This window comes from Dromiciops gliroides, chromosome 2 (assembly GCF_019393635.1).
Source record: "Dromiciops gliroides isolate mDroGli1 chromosome 2, mDroGli1.pri, whole genome shotgun sequence".
Classification (NCBI taxonomy): Eukaryota; Metazoa; Chordata; class Mammalia; order Microbiotheria; family Microbiotheriidae; genus Dromiciops; species Dromiciops gliroides.
Window position 1 is genome coordinate 431973313 of NC_057862.1, and position 17556 is coordinate 431990868.

A 17556-nucleotide genomic window follows, 5' to 3' on the forward strand; every position below is an offset into this window, starting at 1 on the left:
TGAGGAAAAACAGAAAACAAAACTGGGCCCCTAGTCGCGAAGGTACAATCTCCTCCTTCTCCTCCTCCTTTTCCTTCCCCCCGCCCCGGTCTGGACTTGGCGGTATCGCGACACAAGCGGGGCTCACTCCAGGACCGAGCCGGGAAAGACAGCGATTGTGCCCAGGACTGGAGAGGCGAGGGTCCAGGCGTTGCTAAGAGAGTTCCGTAGCCAAGGCGGCCGGCGGCACACGTGACGGCGGTTGCCAGGGTGAAAGGTCAATGCCCCCCCCACGGGCGCGTCCAAGATGGCGGCGGCGGCGGGGCGCTGGAGCTGGGGCTCGGGCGGAGGGCCCCGCAGGTGGTCGCGACCGCCGCTAATCTGGATGCTGCTACTCGCCTCGGTGGGGTCCGGGGTCAGAGCTGCCGGGGCCCGGCTGTACAGCGTCGATGGCACGGACGCCGTGTGGGCGCTGGACGCCGGGAGCGTGCGCGCGGCCACGGGCAACAGCTCGGCCGCGTGGCTGGTGCAGTTTTACTCTTCGTGGTGCGGCCACTGCATCCACTACGCGCCCGTCTGGCGGGCCCTGGCGCGCGACGTTCGAGGTGAGCGGGGCGCGCAGGCGCGGCGGGGCCGGACGCAGCACTCCCTCTGCTCTCTCCCTCCCCCTTTCCCCTCTCAGACCGACCCCCACCCCCACCCCCTACGTCACATGCACGACCCCGAGTCGGAACCTCGCTTGAGACCGAGGCAAAGCTTCCCAGATGCGAGCCAGGCATCGCAGACTCCGACCTTCCCACCCCACCGTCCCCCTCCCAGCATAAAAACCTCACATACGGACACCCCATCACCCCATCCCCAGACATCACCTAGGGACCCTGAAGACACCTCCAAATACCTGCCAGGTTCAAGAAGCCTAACCAAGCCCCAGGTGGTTCCCCTCATCCTTCCCTGCCCCAAACTCCCCTTCTTCGTCATTGTATTGGGACTGTCTGGAGAGAAACCTAGAAAACGTCCTTGGATGAAGCTTCAACCTTCCACAGAGATCTTTCACGTCACTCCTTCCCGCTCCCCGCCCCCTATCTTCTACAATGCCTCAATTTGACTACTAGGACCCTTCTGGCTGTGATCTGTGCGGTCTGAGTTGGTCCTAAACTCTGCATTGTACCACTAGAATCTAAGATCATTTTGAGAGGTCCTCTTGCATACACTCATCATAGCAATTACTCTGTCCTCTCTCCCAACCTAATATCTCTAGCTTGTGGCATCTGGGACCCCCGACCCCCCCCCCCCCCAAGTACTTGAGTCTTTTCATTGAGCCACAGGTTGCCAAATCCTTATTTCCCATTCCAGGTGATCTGCCGTATTCAGGATCCTTCCCTTATCACAGACATTTCCAGACTTTTTGTACCATAGCATTCCCAGCCACTTCATTGGAAGTTTTTTTAGCACCTTCCAACCTGGTACTTCTTACCACGGTCTTTACTTGTGGGTCCATGACCCTTGTCAACAACTGCTTATCTCTCTGCTCTGAAATTCCTTCTCTTCTCAACCACTCCAGAGCTCTATATTGAAAATATAGCCATTTGATAGATTTCTTGACACGAAATAAAATCCACAGACCTCAGTTTGTAAACCCAAATACCCAGATTTGGGTGTTGGGGGAAGTATGACAGGGAGTTGATTTATATATACTAAAAAGATGATGAGAGAGCTTTAAAACCTTTCTTTGGGAGGGTCCAGCTATCTCTTGTGAAAGTATTCATGCCTTTCCACAGATCTTTTGTGTTGATTATTTCACAGGTTTGCATTTTAACATTTTGAAGGCCTTTTGCATCTCTATGTTGTACTCCCCTTTACTTTCTGCTCTTTTCCTTTACCATTTTACAAATCTGGCTTTCAAAACTAGCTCAAACTGACAGATTATGTTGTTGTTGTTGTTTAAACAAGGGGAAGCATGTTGCAAAAGCTTCAGTAAAAGTCACTGTTGTTTTAAAACTGTATTTAAATTCATCTGAAGAAGGAACTCTTTCTTCAACTTAAGTGAGGTTTGGCCAGTGTTGTTTTGTGAGTGTTGAACTTACCTCTAATTATATACCTCTATAGTCAAGAGACTTAACAAATTGGTGCTTTCTTTTTTCCTTTTCCCTTTATTGTCTGCTAAGCAAGTACTGTGTTTTTTAATCAAAAAAAGAACTTTTGTAGTTTTTTCTTGCAAATGATCATTATATATGTTTTGTCCCCTCGAGGGTCTTTATAGTGCATAATTTATTGGGTCTTTATAGTACATAATTTATTGTGATGAAGATGAGAATGTTGTAGACAGAGATCTTTTTCTTTTGTTTAGTTAACACCCTGAGGGTGGAAAAGGTCTAATAATAATAATATAGGGAATTGGATTTTGTAGCTGATACAAAAGTATAAATAAATAAGTTAAAATGTTGCATAATAGGCTTGTCCTAGCAAGCCTTTAATGGCCTTTCTGGTAGGGGTTGGCTCTGCTGTTTTATTTGGCACTTGAATTGCTGGAGCTGGAGGGGCACCTTAAAGATAATTGATTCAAACCCCTCATGTTACAGATGAGGAAACTGAGGCCCAGAAAGAGAAAGTATCAGGCCTTGTTAATAAGGAGCAGAGCCAGAATTCAACCTCAGGGATCATTGGATCATAGACTTTGAGCTGGACAGGATCTCATTTTATAGATGAAGAACCAAGGCCAAAAGAGGTTAAATGATTTAACCAGACTCAGGAAACAAATATGTATCTTGAGGTGGGATTTGAATCAGATCTTACTGACTTCAAGAATAGCAAATTATCCCCTTTGCCATGTTCCAAGTGAAGCACTTTTCCCATTATGCCCTGGTTCTTCATTGTTAAAAACAATATGCTAGGGAGCAGCTAGGTGGCGAAGTGGATAAAGCACAGATCTTGGATTCAGGAGGACCTGAGTTCAAATTTGACCTGAGACACTTGACACTTACTAGCTGTGTGACCCTGGGCAAGTCACTTAGCCCTCATTGCCCTGCAAAAACAAAACAAAAACAATATGCTAGTTTCTACGTTTATAAGCTGTGTTTTACAGAATCTCACTTTTCTGGAGAGAGAGAGAGGATGATCATGACAGAGTACCTATCATGTTTGATTTGTATTTCTTTTGAATTTTCTCGTTAATATACGAAATTCAGAGCATGAAATTGAATAGATTTCAGGTTGTTTGAGAACTCATGTGGATTGAACACTTTGTCCTTTTTCTTTGCATTTTTACTTTTGTTTACATAATTTTATATGCTCAGTAAAATAAGAGCTTATCCAGAAAGAACTGTGACTTAGAAAAATTTGGAACTGAGTATAGACAGTGCAAAGATACTTTTTTCCAATCATGACTCATAGACTGAGAGATTTATTGTCAGGAGGGACCTTAAGATTACCTTTTAGTCCAACCCTCTCAGTTTACAAATGAGCAAATTGAGACCCTGAGAGAAGTTTAAGTAATTTGCCCAAAGATAACCATGGTGGTAAATGACAGAGGCAGGATTTGAATACAGGTCTTCTGACTCCAAAGCCAATGCTCTTTCCATTTTACTCTTTTATGGATGATTTATTGGAACACTTAATGGTTTTTCTAGAGCTCTATTCTGATTTTTTTTTTGGCTTTTCATTGCTTTTCTAGTTTAGTGGAAATAGTACTTTTTTCTTTCTTTCCTTTTTTTTTTTTTGCAGGGTGATAAGGGTTAAGTGACTTGCCTAGGGTCACACAGTTAATAGGTGTCAAGTGTCTGAGGTGGAATTTGAACTCAGGTCCTCCTGAATCCAAGGCCAGTGCTTTATCCACTGCACCACCTAGCTGCCCAATAGTACTTTTTAAGATGAAGGTAGACTAAGCTAACAAAAGGTCTGCTGTGTACTATAGCCAAGGGTTTTTCCAATATTTATTTTGATTGGGTTTATTCCTGTCACCTTTGAGTACTTTGGAAAACAAAACATGCTCTATTCTCTGTAGAACATTTGGCCTGGAGCAGTAGTGGCTAACTCAATTTGCAATGCATGCTTCATTTGTAATGTGTATCCAAATGCTGTGGAAGAGGAAGGGGGAAAAATGAATATCATATTAAATAGATAGTACTTACTGTTACTTGTCTGGCAGATTGAAAATAAAATTTCCAGAGAGAGTTTCAATAAGTTGAGTATTTCAGTGAAACCATCCTCTGCAAAGCTTTCAAAATAAGTTTCCTAAGATACAAGTCTAATTATGTTATTTTGCTTAAAAACTTTCAGTGGCTTGGTACTGACTTTAGGATAAAAAACAAATGCCGGGGGCAGCTAGGTGGTGCAGTGGATAGAGCACTGGCCCTGGAGTCAGGAGTACCTGAGTTCAAATCCGGCCTCAGACACTTAACACTTACTAGCTGTGTGACCTTGGGCAAGTCACTTAACCCCAACTGCCTCACAAAAAACCCCCAAAAACCAAAAAACCAAAAACAAATGCCAGTGTCTGGTTTTTAAATTCCTCCATCATCTGGTTTCAACCTGCCTTTCCCAACTTTACTTCACATTAATGCCTTTCACAATCTTTACATTCCAGCCAGAACAGACAGGTAGATATTCCTAGATCTCTTTCGGCCCTTGCCCACCAACTGCAGTGCATTCCCATAAACCTTCCCCCATTCTTGGAATGCTTTTTTTTTTTTAAACTTATCTCAAATCTCAGACTCTTCCTTTATCTCACTTAACTTTGGTATCACCACCTCTTAAGATTAATTCTTAATTAATTAATTAATCTTAATCCTTAAGATTCTCTCCTTCTTTTTCCCGTTATTAGTGCTTTCTCATTCCTTAAATTACCTTTAGTTAATCTATTATGTCACTTCTCCCTCTCCCCCATATAGAATATAAGTTTCTTAAAGCAGGAACTGTTTTTGTCTTTTGTTCCCATGGCCTAGCATAGGGTCTCCCACATAGTTGGTGCTTAATAAATATTTGTGAAATTGAATTGTTTTTGTGAAAATGACAAGGATTCCACATTATCATTGTAGCCATATCAGAATCTCACTCTTGTCATTCTTATGTGATACTCTTCTTTTTCCTCCTTGCTTCTCTCTCTCTCTCTTTTTTTTTTTTTTGCCTCTGGTAAGCAGAAGGTTTGAAGGAGGCAGTAGCAGGATTGGTGTGACTTGAATTCTGGGTGGGAGGATCAAGGGAGAAAAATTAATGGGGAAGGAGAAGAGGAAACTGGGAAAAAATGCAGGAAAGAGAGGGAGATGAATGAGATGAGGTGGGAGAGAGGAATAAGTATGTACGAGAAAGGGAAGTAGGAGTAGAGAAACAGAGATTTACTTAATCTTTGCTTACTTTCCCCTCACTAACGTTTAAAACCCTGGCAGTCTGGTGTTCATACTTATCACTTATCTGAAAATGAAGAAGATTGGAAGATGTAGTGGGCTAGAAGATGATAAAGTTAGATTGATTCAGAACTATGAATTCCTGGACTCAAATAATAGTGGTTAATGGTCAGTGTGGCAGGAGGTCCCCAGAGATCTGTTCTCAACCCTGTCCTATTTAATATTCTTATCATTGATTTATATAAAGGCATAGATGGTATGCTCATCAGATTTGTAAATGGCCCAAAGCTGGGAAGGATAGCTAACATATTTGAACAATGGTCAACATCAGGCAGAGCTTTGAGCTAAATCTAATTAGATAAAATTCTATAGGGTTAAATGTAGCCTTACACTTATATTTGAAAATCAGTTTCATAAGAATGGGATGTTGGAAGAGGCATGGTTAGACAACAAACTATAAAGCCAATATTACTTAGCAGCGTATTGTGGCAACAAAAAAATTAATGGTGGGGCAGCTGGGTGTCGAAGTGGATAGAGCACCAGCCCTGGAGTCAGGAGGACCTGAGTTAGGATCCGGCCTCAGACACTTGACACTTACTAGCTGTGTGACCCTGGGCAAGTCACTTAACCCCAATTGCCTCACCAAAAAAAAAAATAATAATTAATGGTTAAGAATAAAGAAGTGGTAGTTCATCTTATTCTGCACTAACCATTCTACATCTGGAGTATTGTGTTCAGTTCTCGGTGTCACAGGTTCAGAAGGATGTTGATAAGCTGGAAAATGTCCAGGTGAAGGCAGCTAGGATGCTGAAGGGCCTTGAGTTCATATCAAATGAAGATTGGTTGAAGGAACTGGAAATATTTATCTTGGGGAAGACTCAGAACATAATAGCTGTCTTCAAGTATTTAAAGGGCTAAAATATGGAAGAGGAGCTATACTTGTTTTATTTGGCCTCAGAAGGTAGATAGATCCAGAGTAGAAGATGCAAAAAAAAAAAATTCTGGAAAAAAAGTCGAACAATTAGAATTCTCCAAAAGTAGAATCCTGCAAGAAGTTGTGGTTTTCCCCTCACTGGAGGACTTTAAGTGGAGGCTGGATGGTATCTTGTCATTTTATCGTAGAGATTTCTTTCTGGTATGATTTGAAGTAGATGGCCTCTGAGATTCCTTCCTACTTTCAGATTCTGTGATTTCCCCAAGGTTACCAATGATCTCTTAAATGCCCAACCCTTTTCTCATTTTTCATCCTTCTTGGCCTCTTTCCAGCAATTTGATATTTGTTAATCATTCTTTTGTCTCTGTGTTTTCATGTCACTTCTCTATCCCTTAGTTCTCTTACCTTTCTGGATGCTGCTTCTCAGTCTCTTTTGTCTCACTCTAGGACATTATCCATGTCCCACCTCCTAAGTAGCTTTAACCTAAAACTCTGTTACTAGCCACCCTCTCTCAGTGATCTCATCACCTTCTGTGTGTTCAACTATGATAATCTGTATGCAGATCCCTTCCAGATCCATATATTTAGCCCTCAATTTTGTCCTGAGCCCCAGTTCTGTTCTCCAACTGCATTCCTGACATTTTTACCTAGATGGTCCTTAGAAATCTCAAAATCAACGTATCTAAAACAGAACTCATTGTCTTTATCCTTGCTTCTCACCTTCCCTACTTCTCTTGAGAGCACCATTATCCTTTTGAAACTCACGCACATTCACAACCTTGAAGTGATTAAAAAATTTTTTTTCAGTTCCAAATTCTCTTTCTTCACCCCCTCTCCCACCCATTGAGAAGACAAGAAATACCATAACTGTTCTACATATGAAGTCATGCAAAGCATATTTCCATATTAGCTATGTTGGGGGGAGCAAGAAAAATAAAGTGAAAAAATATGTTTAAATTAGCACTTAAATAGTTCAGCATTCTTTTTCTGGAGGTGTGGATAGCATTTTTCATGATGATCCTTTGAATTGTTGTGGATGGATCATTATATTTATATATAACTCTTTCACAGTTGATTATTGTTACTGTGTCCAGTGTTCTTTGAAGTCATTCTTGATTCTTGATTCTTTTCTTATAGTCCAGATGTAATCATTGTCAAATGTGTTGTTGATTCTACATCTCTTGTATTGGCTTTTTTCCTCTTGACTCACAGAGTCAATTTAGGCCCTTTTTGCCTCTTTCCTATACTATAGCAATAGCCTTCTAATTGGTTTGTCAGTCAACAGTCTCTTTTCTCCCCAATCCATGGTCCAGTCCACTCAGATGCCTAAGTGAGTCTTACTGTCTTCCTCAGGAAGCTCCAGGGGCTCCCTATTATCTCTAGATCAAGCACAAACTCCTCTGGCATTTAAAGCCCTTCACAATATAGGTCTAACCTGTCTTTCCAGGCTGGTACACCCTATTCCTCCTCATACACCTTCTGTTCCAGCCAAGCTGGCATACTTGCTGTTCCTACTTTGTGCAAAGTGCCCCAGGCTTAGAATGCACTCCTTTCTCATCTCTGCCTCTTTGATTGTCTATCATCCCTTCAATGTTCATTTTGCATTCCATCTCCTACATTAGGCCCTTCAGTGTATTTTATATTTACTTACTTAGATGTGTACTTATTTTTATTCCCCCCCCCCAATAGAATTCGAGCTCCGGGGGTGGGGAAGGAACTGTTCTATTTGTTTTTATATCCCTCCTGCTAACACTATGCCTGCCACATAGTGGTAACTTGATATTTGCTTGTTGGCTGTGTTAAGGGGTAAAATTCTAGCTAAACTGTCTAAAATATCTAATGAGTGGTCGCCAATAAATTATAAGCTTTAGCAAGAGTTAGACTTTTAAGCATTTATTAAGGAGAATAAGAATTTGGTAAAGAGAGAGAGAAAGGCCTAGATTTCTATCTATTAAAGGGAGAGCACATTTTTAGCTCCCTTCTCCACCAGAGTCCAGAGGAAAGAGCCCCAGAGTCAGCGCCAGTCTCTTCCTTCCTCCTCCCACTAGTCCGCGTCACTTCCTCCCGCCAAAGAAAAGGCTCTTGGTCTTGCCCTCAAAGACCTTCGCTTCATGGGCAGAACTCTTCTAAGTAAGTATCCAGCAGGTGGCGTTATTCCAATCGTTACAGTTGGTTGATTGATTTAATATTCAATCACCCTACAGTGTGGCATATCTTGAATTGTATTTAATTGTTTAACTTTTAAAACTTTTTAAAAACTGTCTTATTCTATAAAAATATTACATGAATTTGTTGAATTATTTACCAACTACATTGTGAGCTCCAAATGGTAGGAAGTATGTATTTATTTTTTTGTATTTTATACAGTATCTACATAGTACTGGGCAAATAATTAAATGAATGAAGGAGGAAAAAGGAGCCTACTAAGAAAAAGATAAATGCAAGGAATGGGGAGCAAAGAAAAAAAGGGCAATGAAGATGATTGATGTTATGGACATTATAAGCAGATGCTAAGTTAGCCCTATCACACTTTTCACTGCTACTTGGATGCTGCTTCACGTCCCTATGAACGTTTAATAAAACAAAATGTATATATGAACCAAGTTAATCCTTTTATTTAGTTCATATAGACATATTCCCTGCTTGGCTTCTGAGTAGGAGAGACAGAGAAAAAGATTTAAGGAATATTGAAAATCCTTGAAATAATAGCTATTTAGGGAGTTAGAAATGCAGAAAGTGAAGTGGCCCAAGAGTCAGTAGTCACAGGAGCCCAATTGGCTTATCTTCTATAAAGTATTGCTTTATTATTAGTTAGCAAAGGATATTTATGGAATGTTATCAGTACCTTCTAAAGCTTCACAAAATATACATATATTGTGGTGATGTAGTTGTTAAGAGTGCTTGACTTGAAGTTAGGAAGATGGAGTTTAAATCCTGCCGCCAGTTGTGTGACCTTGGACAAGGCACCTAACTTCTCTTAGCTTCAGTTTCCTCATCTGTAAAATGGAGATAATAAAAGTACCTCCCTCACAGGGTTGTTATGACAGTCAAATAAGATAATACAAGTAAAGTGTTTTGCAAACCTTAAAGCGCTATATAAGTGTCAGCTGCTGCTACTTCTACAATTGGTGTTCTCTTAACCTATTGAAAATACTCTGGAACAGAACCCTAGAGCTGATCAGAAACTTAAAGGTCAATTAGTCCATACCATTTTTTGTTTTTGTTGTTGTTGTTGTTTTTGTGGTACTATGGGGGTTAAGTGACTTGCCCAGGGTCACACAGCTAGTGTCAAGTGTCGGAGGCCAGGTTTGAACTCAGGTCCTCCTGACTCCAGGGCTGCTGCTCTATCCACTGCACCACCTAGCTGCCCCCCCCCCCTTACCATTTTATCAAAGAGATCATGGACCTAGAGAGGAGAAATGATTTTTTCAAAGCAGTCAAGTGGGTACTAAAACCTGGTTGACTTGACTATCACTCCAGACCTGTTTTTATTCTATCAGGATGCTTCCTACCTGTTCAATATCTGAAGATATTGAGGGCTTGTTATTTAATGGGGCTCACAGCTTTTTGGGAAGAAGGTAAAAACAGAGATCAGCCAAGAATCTCAGCCAGAGAGGAGGCTCAATCCTTACTATGAACATGAAATTTGGGAGAAGTAGCCTCTGCATTACAAGAGGGTCCAAAGCTTGTTGATCTTATTGTTAGTTATTGACATGGGGCTTAGGACTGGACAGACGATATCAAGTTTGAACTAGCCAACTAGATTGCAGGCTGGACACGCCCAAGAAGTAAGGGGAGATAACAATTCTATAGCAGTTAGGTGTGGCTACTACCTGAACTGGGTGACTGGGATAACTCCAAAGGTCAGGACTATCCTTCCAAAAAAAAAAATCCCCTGACTCTCAGTAATCTTTCCCCACCCTACCCTAAAAGGAACTTTCCATTGTCATCTATCCTCTATAAAAGCTTTGGCCTTTCTTCTCTTCCAGGAGAAAGATGTCTCTAAGGAATCTTCTTCCCTTGAGGTGAAGTCTTCCTCGCTTTCTCTAGTGATCAAATAAAAGACCATTTTAATTCTAACTGGATTGTGTGTGAGGGTGTAATTCTTTAGCAAGGAATACCTAAGGACCCCCACCACCTATTTCCCCATGAGAATTATCCAGGTTTGGAGAGACAGCATAGTAAAGTGGAAAGAATACTGGATCTGAATTCATGATCTGGATTCAAATCTTTCCTCTGTTACATGCTACCTGTGTGACCTTATGAGTCACTGAACTTCTCTGGACCTTGATGCCCTGACCTGTAAAAATGAGAAGGTTGTACTAGATGACCTCTTAAGTTTCCTTCCATCTCTAAATCTGTGTTGTTTTTTTCTGATGTTCCTAACAGCCGTTATTGAAGGTCATTGAATTAGAGTTGGCCCCAGAGGGCAGAATTAGGTATAGTGGGTAGAAGTTGCAGTTAGTAATAAGTAATTTTTATCTAAAGAAAACTTAACACTTAGAACTGTTCAAATCAGGAGTGGGAGGGAAATGGAGAACCCACTCACTGGAAATCCTCAAGCCAAGCATGAACAACCAATTGACAGGGATATTATGGAGCTGATTCCTGTTTGGATATAGATTGGAGTTTATCAGAGGTTCTTAACTTTTTGTGTGTCATGGACACTTTGGCAGTCTGGTAAAGTCTGTGGACCTCTCTTTAGAATGATTTTTTTCATATAAATATTTTATTACTTCCCAGTTACATTTAGAGATAATTTTCAACATTTGTTTTTATAAGATTTCTAGTTTCAAATTTTTCTCCATCCCTCCCTTCCCTCCCACCTCCCCAAGACAGCAAGTAATCTTGTATAGGTTATATATGTACAATCACATTAAACATATTTCTGCATTAGTCATGTAATGAGAGAAGAATCAGAGCAAAAAGGAAAAACCTCAAAAAAGAAAAACAACAACAACAAAAACAATAGAAATAGTATGGTTCGATTTGCACCCAGAGAATGATTTTTTAAAAACACCTAAAATAAACTACATAGGATTACAAAGGAAACCAGTCATATCAAAATATAGTTATCAAATATTTTTAAAAACAAACTCAAGTACCCTAGGTCCTTGACTAAGTAGCCTGCTATTAAGAAAGGCTGTTCTAACCCTAAGATTCAGTGAATTCAACTTCACCAATATTTATTCCAAGTGGTATAGTATATATGCTATAACTTCTTCACCTGTGAACTTTAAAATATGTTGAGATAATGCTCTTTTTTTTGGAAGGGTGTACTATTTACCTAATGCTTAAGTGCCCAACTCACTAGGGTTTACTTAAGATATGTCCCCAAGTATCTCTAATGCTATCTGCAGATATTTTATGCATTTGTTGTTATTTGGAATGAGATATTCCTGTTATTGCTTCTTTTGTTTTGTTATTCTTGTTTTATGACCCAGGTAAGAGGAGACTGACAAAGGTTTGTTCCCTGGTACTGTCAGGAAGGTCAAAGAGAAGCACATAACAGGTATCGGGAAACTAACCTATGTGTGTCTTCACAGTCCCCATATACTGTCTAATCCCAGTTTCTGCCACAGTGCCTCCCCAGCTGGCTTGGCTTTCCTTAGTGAAAGTACATGAATGCCCTTCAGAAAACATGTGCTGTATTTATGAATTGCGGCAGTGACTTGTCCAGGGCTCCACAGAACTTTGCAGAAATAGCCAACATGTGCAGTCATCAATGGGACTCTTCTTGCTGTGGGCCTTGTTAGATTGCAATCATACTCTTTACTTACTTGGAAAACCTCAGTCACTTTAGTTTTTATGTGGGACTAATTAATAGTGCACCTTTGACATCCTGTTTCTGGGACCATCTCCAGTCATCCTTATCTATATCTTGCCACTGGACCCAGAGGAGAGAGTGAAGTTGGTAACTTTGCATAGCCCTGCCTCACTTAAATCCAATTCACTGCAAGACATGACATCACCTGCCATTCTCATGGTCCTCTGAGAATGAAGGACAAACAACAACATTATATAGAAATGCTGTTCATTTTTGAGATTTTATTTTGTAGCCTGTTGCTTTGCTGGGGCTATTGTCTCAATCAGCATCTTTACTGATCCCTGGAGATTCCAAGTAAAGCATTATATATCATTAGCAAACAGGGATAATTTTAGTTTCTCTTTACCTATCTTAATTCCTTTAATTCCTTTCTCTTGACTTATTGTTATTGCTAGCATTTCCAGAACTATATCAAATAATAGTGGGAAGAATAGGCATCCTTACTACACTTATACCTTTATTATACAAAGTTCTAATGTATTCCAATTATATATTATACTTGCTTTTGGTTTTAGATGCTTTTTATGAAATTTAAAAGGATTATACTTTGCCTATGCCTATACTTTGTAATGTTTTTAGCCGAATGTTGTACTTTGTCAAAGACCTTTTCTTCATTGAGATAATCATGTAATGTTTTGTTTTGGTTTTGGTGGGACAATGAGGGTTAAGTGACTTGCCCAGGGTCACCCAGCGAGTAAGTGTCAAGTGTCTGAAGTTGGATTTGAACTCAGGTCCTCCTCTATCCAGGGCTGGCGCTTTATCTACTTCACCACCTATGTAGTAATATTAATTTTTAGAGAATATTTCAATTTTTGTTTATAGTATATGTTTCATGTGTAACAACTGGAAAATAATTGTAAAATCTCTAAAAGATTCTGAATTTCCTTAGACATGTTTTTGAGAACTCTAATTATTTCATTTGATTATTGGCAAAGCTATTTAAAGTTGTGTTAAGCTCAATTTTGTAGGAAGTTTTCCTGGTTGACCATCAGCATTTACACATTTGAAACACCTGAAAAGACTTCCATTCCATGACTATACCCAGAGGACCTCTCAAGAATCATCTGAGAAAAGACTTCCAAAGACTTAAATGGACATTTTCCTGTTTTCTTTTTCCACATTGTATACACTGTTTATAATGTCCACTTACTAAAGAGGAGTGTCCACTCTAGTTTTTTCTTTTTGTCATGTCCACCCCCTTTAGCCTTTGTCAATGTGTTCAAATTTCTTTTCTCTCTTTTCATTCCCTTTACATTATTAGTCATAAGGATCTGTATTGTTATTGCTTCATTAAGGAAATAATGTTTCTTAAGGGGGGTGGGGGGGTGGGGAAAATGTGAGAAAATATTGGGATTTGGCAGATATTCAAAGACTCACTTGGAGATTAATCTAAACTGATTGAATTAAGTGAGAGTGATTGACTTTGCTGATTAGCTTACTTCAAGTTAATGAGATTGTAACCACACCTGACTGGCCCTTAAGTCGGTATTGTTTTTAGAAGCTAAGGACTTTGAACTCAACTAGAGACCACCTTCAAGTCCAGTGAACTGTGATATTTAAAATCTATATTGTGTGATTGCCTTAAATTAGAAGCTTTAGCACCAGTCTTTGGGCATTAAACATTTATTAAAGCATACAGGTATTAAAATGGAGTTCAGAAAGTTAAGAAAAGGCCTATCTCACATAGAGTTCCAGCCTGGTGGGGTTCTTCCTCAAGTCCTCCTCCAGGAGCCTGCTTTAATCAGGAACTCTCCAGCAAGCTGATTGTGGAAGCTTTTTATAGGTCTGGAACAGAGGCAGTCCTTACACACTGCTTCAAGCTGATTGGTTGGCGTCATCCAAATCCATTGGTTTTGAAGGTGTTCTCAAGTTGAGTTCACAGTCTAGCTTCTATCCCTCTTAAGGGATAGCCAGCTGTGATTACAATCCAATTAACCTGAAGTAGGCTAATCAGCAGTCAATCACTCTCACTTGATTCAATCAGTCTAGATTAATCTCCAGATGGATCTTTGAGTATCTGTGAAATCCCATTATTTCATCGCAGAACCAATGGATTTGGATGATGCTAACCAATCAGCTTGAAGCAGTGTGTAAGGACCACCTCTCCTCCAGACCTATAAAAAGCTTCCACACTCAGTTTGAGGGCAGTTCATGGTTGAAGCAGGCTTGTGGCAGAGGACTTGAGGAAGAATCAGACCAGGCTGGAACTCTGGGCTAGATAGACGTTTTCTTAACTCCATGTGTTCTTTTTTCTTCTAATACCTAGTATGCTTTAATAAATGCTTACTGCCCAAATACTGGTGCTAAAGCTTCTAATTTAAGGTGACCACTCATTAGATTTTAGACATCATAGCTAGAATTTTAGGCCCTTACACCTAGCTGCCCCATATCATGTAGTTTTTTAATATAATTAATAATGTTGATTATTTTTTATAAATCCCACATAATGATGAAGAATGATTTCTTGTATAGGTGTTCATTACTGTAATTGGCTGTTTTCTTTCAGTGTTTCCTCTTTGCTTGGTTTAGGTTTTAGGACTATTTTTGTTTCATAAAAGGATTCTAGTAGAGTTCTTTCTCAATTTATTATTTGTGAAGTATTGGTACTGTTATTTAAAAGTTTGATGGAATTCTCCTGTGAATCAGTTAGGACCAGGAGTTTTTTTCTTTGTAGTTCCTTTACAGCTAGATCTAGTTCCTTTTCTGGGATCAGGTTATTTAAGAGCTCTGTCAGGTCTTCTGATAGTTTGGGTAGCTTCTATTTTTGAAGATATTCTTCTATTTCTTTTGTGTTCTCAGTTTTATTAGCATGTAACTGTGCATAGTATGTTCTGATTATTTTTATTTCTTTTGGTTTTGCTGCGATTTCACTTTGCTCATTTGGTATTTTATTAATTCGACTTTCTGCTCTTTTTAATCAGATTAGGTAAGGGTTTATAAATTGTATTAGTCTTTTCAAAGAACCAGATTTTAGTTTTACTATTTTTATTTTTTCCAATTCATTTATTTCCTCTCTAATTTCTAATATCTCCTCTTTAGTACTTATTATAGGTTTACTGGTTGATTTTCTAATTTTTAAAAAAAGATATTCATTAATTCTCTTTTTCTATTTTGTTAATATAATTATAAGGATATTTTTTTCCTGGAGAACTATATCTGCATCCCAGAAAATTTTGTTTATGGTTTCATCATTATGGTTTTCTTTTACATAGTTGTTATTTCTATGATTTGTTCTTTGACCCACTCATTATTTAAGATTTCATTGTGAAACCTTCATTTGGATCTGTATCTTTTGTTTGTGGTCTCAGAACAACAATTGTTTGCAATATTTCTGTGCCCTATAATGTGGTCAGTTTTTGTAAAAGTTTCATGTGGTACAGAGACATATGTGTGTATGTATGTATCCTTTTGTTGTCCCATTTAGAAGATGCCACAAGTCTTTTAATGCTATTTTCTCCAGAAATTTGTGTAGTTCTGTATTTGCCCTTTTATTTTTCTGTTAGATAATATACATAACTGATTAGAAGGATATTGAAATCTCCTGTCACCAATTGTGTTACCCTCTATGTCTTCTTGAAGCTCAGATAATACTTCTTTTATGAATTTAGAGTATATAAGTTTATTACAGATAATGGTTTGTGGGGGAGGGGACAGACAGAAGCAAATCTCTTTTGAAGAGGGATAGTATGAAAGAAGATGGATAATAGAATAAATATCATGGGGAAGGGAATAGGATGGAAGGGAAACAGTTAACAATAGTAATCATGAAAAAGAGAAAAGGGGGAAAATTGTACAAAAATATTTATAGCAACTCTTTATGGTGGCTAAGAATTGAGAGTCAAGGGAATGTCCATCAACTGAGGAATGACGAAGAAGCTGTGGTATATGATTGTGGTGGAATGGTATTGTGCTATAGGAAATGACAAATAGGATGATGGCAGAAAAACCTGGAAAGACTCATGAAACTGATGTATAGTGAAGTGAGCAGAGCTGGGAGGACATTGTTCATAGTGACAGCAGTATTATTCAGTGAGCAATTGTGAATGACTTAACTACTCTCAGCAATGCAATGATCCAAGACAATCCCAAGGGGCTAATGACTTACTATCTACCCCCATAGAAAGAACTGATAAAAAGAACACTTGTGGATTGTACATATATAACCTGGTTGCTGTCTTGTGGAGGGGAAAGGAAAGGGAGGGAGAAAAATTTGGAACTCTAAATCTTGTGAAAATGAATGTTGAAAACAACCCAGGTATTGGTTTGTTTTCTATAATTCCTTTCAGCATAATACAATTTTTTGGGTTTTTTTATATTTGTTTTTTGCTTTTTCTGATAGCTGGATGGCAGCTCTTGCTTTTTGAATTTACTTGATGCATAGTAAATTTTTTTCCCATCCCCTCAGTTTTATTTTGTATATGTCTTTGTTTTTTAAATCTGTTTCTTGGAAGCAACAGATTGTGGGCTTTTGTTTTCTTATCAAATCTGTTTCTCTTTTTTGTTTTTGTTTGATTGTTTAATCTATTTACATTTAAAGCTATGTGTTAAGTATATATTTTCCTCCATTAATCTCTAAAATTTTTTTCAAGTTAATGATTTTTTCCCCTCTTTTGTGGTGAACACAGCATTATCTTCCTTCAGTTACTTTAGTCTTTTTTAAGAGGGCCCATGGATATCTTCCCCTCATCCTAGATTTCTTCCTCTCCTTTGTTATTCCTTTAGGGTTTTGTTTATTGGTTCCTCTCTCCTGCTTTTATCTGGTTATATACACACACACACACATACATACATACATACACACACACATACACACAGTGGAAATACATGTGGAAATGTGGAAATCCCCTCTTTTTTCTTCTGTCAAATGGATTCCCCATTCTCTCTTCTCCTTCAGCTAGTTCTTTTTTTAGTTTTTTTTTTTAACATTGATTTATTTTCATCTCTCCAAAAAGGATTTCTCTTACTCTCTTCATTATCTATTTTCCTTTCTGTTTACTCTAGATCCTAATTCTATTATTCAAGACCTCTATAATCTCCTCTCTCTCTCTCTTTTCTTTATTTTTCATATAGTCAAAGCTGCCAAGGAATCCATTATAGGCTATCCCTGCCTAGGCACTTTCTGTCACTGCCTTGTTGGATTTCCCCTTTTCCATTGTACCTCACTCACAGTACCAAGCCAATTTTTGAAGGTGTCAGAGAAGACACTTTGCCTCTCCCCTACCACTGATCTATAGACTCTCTTATTTACCATTTTTTCTATATTTGCCTTGAAATCTCATTCCTGTGTCCATGATCTCCCACTCTTCTTGGTGCAGTTACCCCCAGTGGCTCTAACTCCATCCCTACCCCCGCAGGGGGTAGTAAACTTTTCAAGCAAATCCCTCAGGTCTCATCCAATGTAAGGTTCTCATTTCCCTTCACTCCTCATCAGTGGAACCCCTCCCACCACCAGAGTAAGACCTCCTTCTTTCTTCTCC

General features: G+C 39.1%; 1 protein-coding gene across 1 annotated transcript in view; it reads left to right on the forward strand.

The window, feature by feature from the left end:
* Positions 1–151: 151 nt before the first annotated feature.
* Positions 152–17556, forward strand: part of QSOX2 (quiescin sulfhydryl oxidase 2) — an 83659-nt gene continuing 66254 nt past the window's right edge. The window contains exon 1 of the mRNA XM_043986339.1: positions 152–584. Coding sequence (XP_043842274.1) covers positions 287–584 — 298 coding nt within the window. The 5' untranslated portion in view covers positions 152–286. The remainder of the gene's footprint in view (positions 585–17556) is intronic.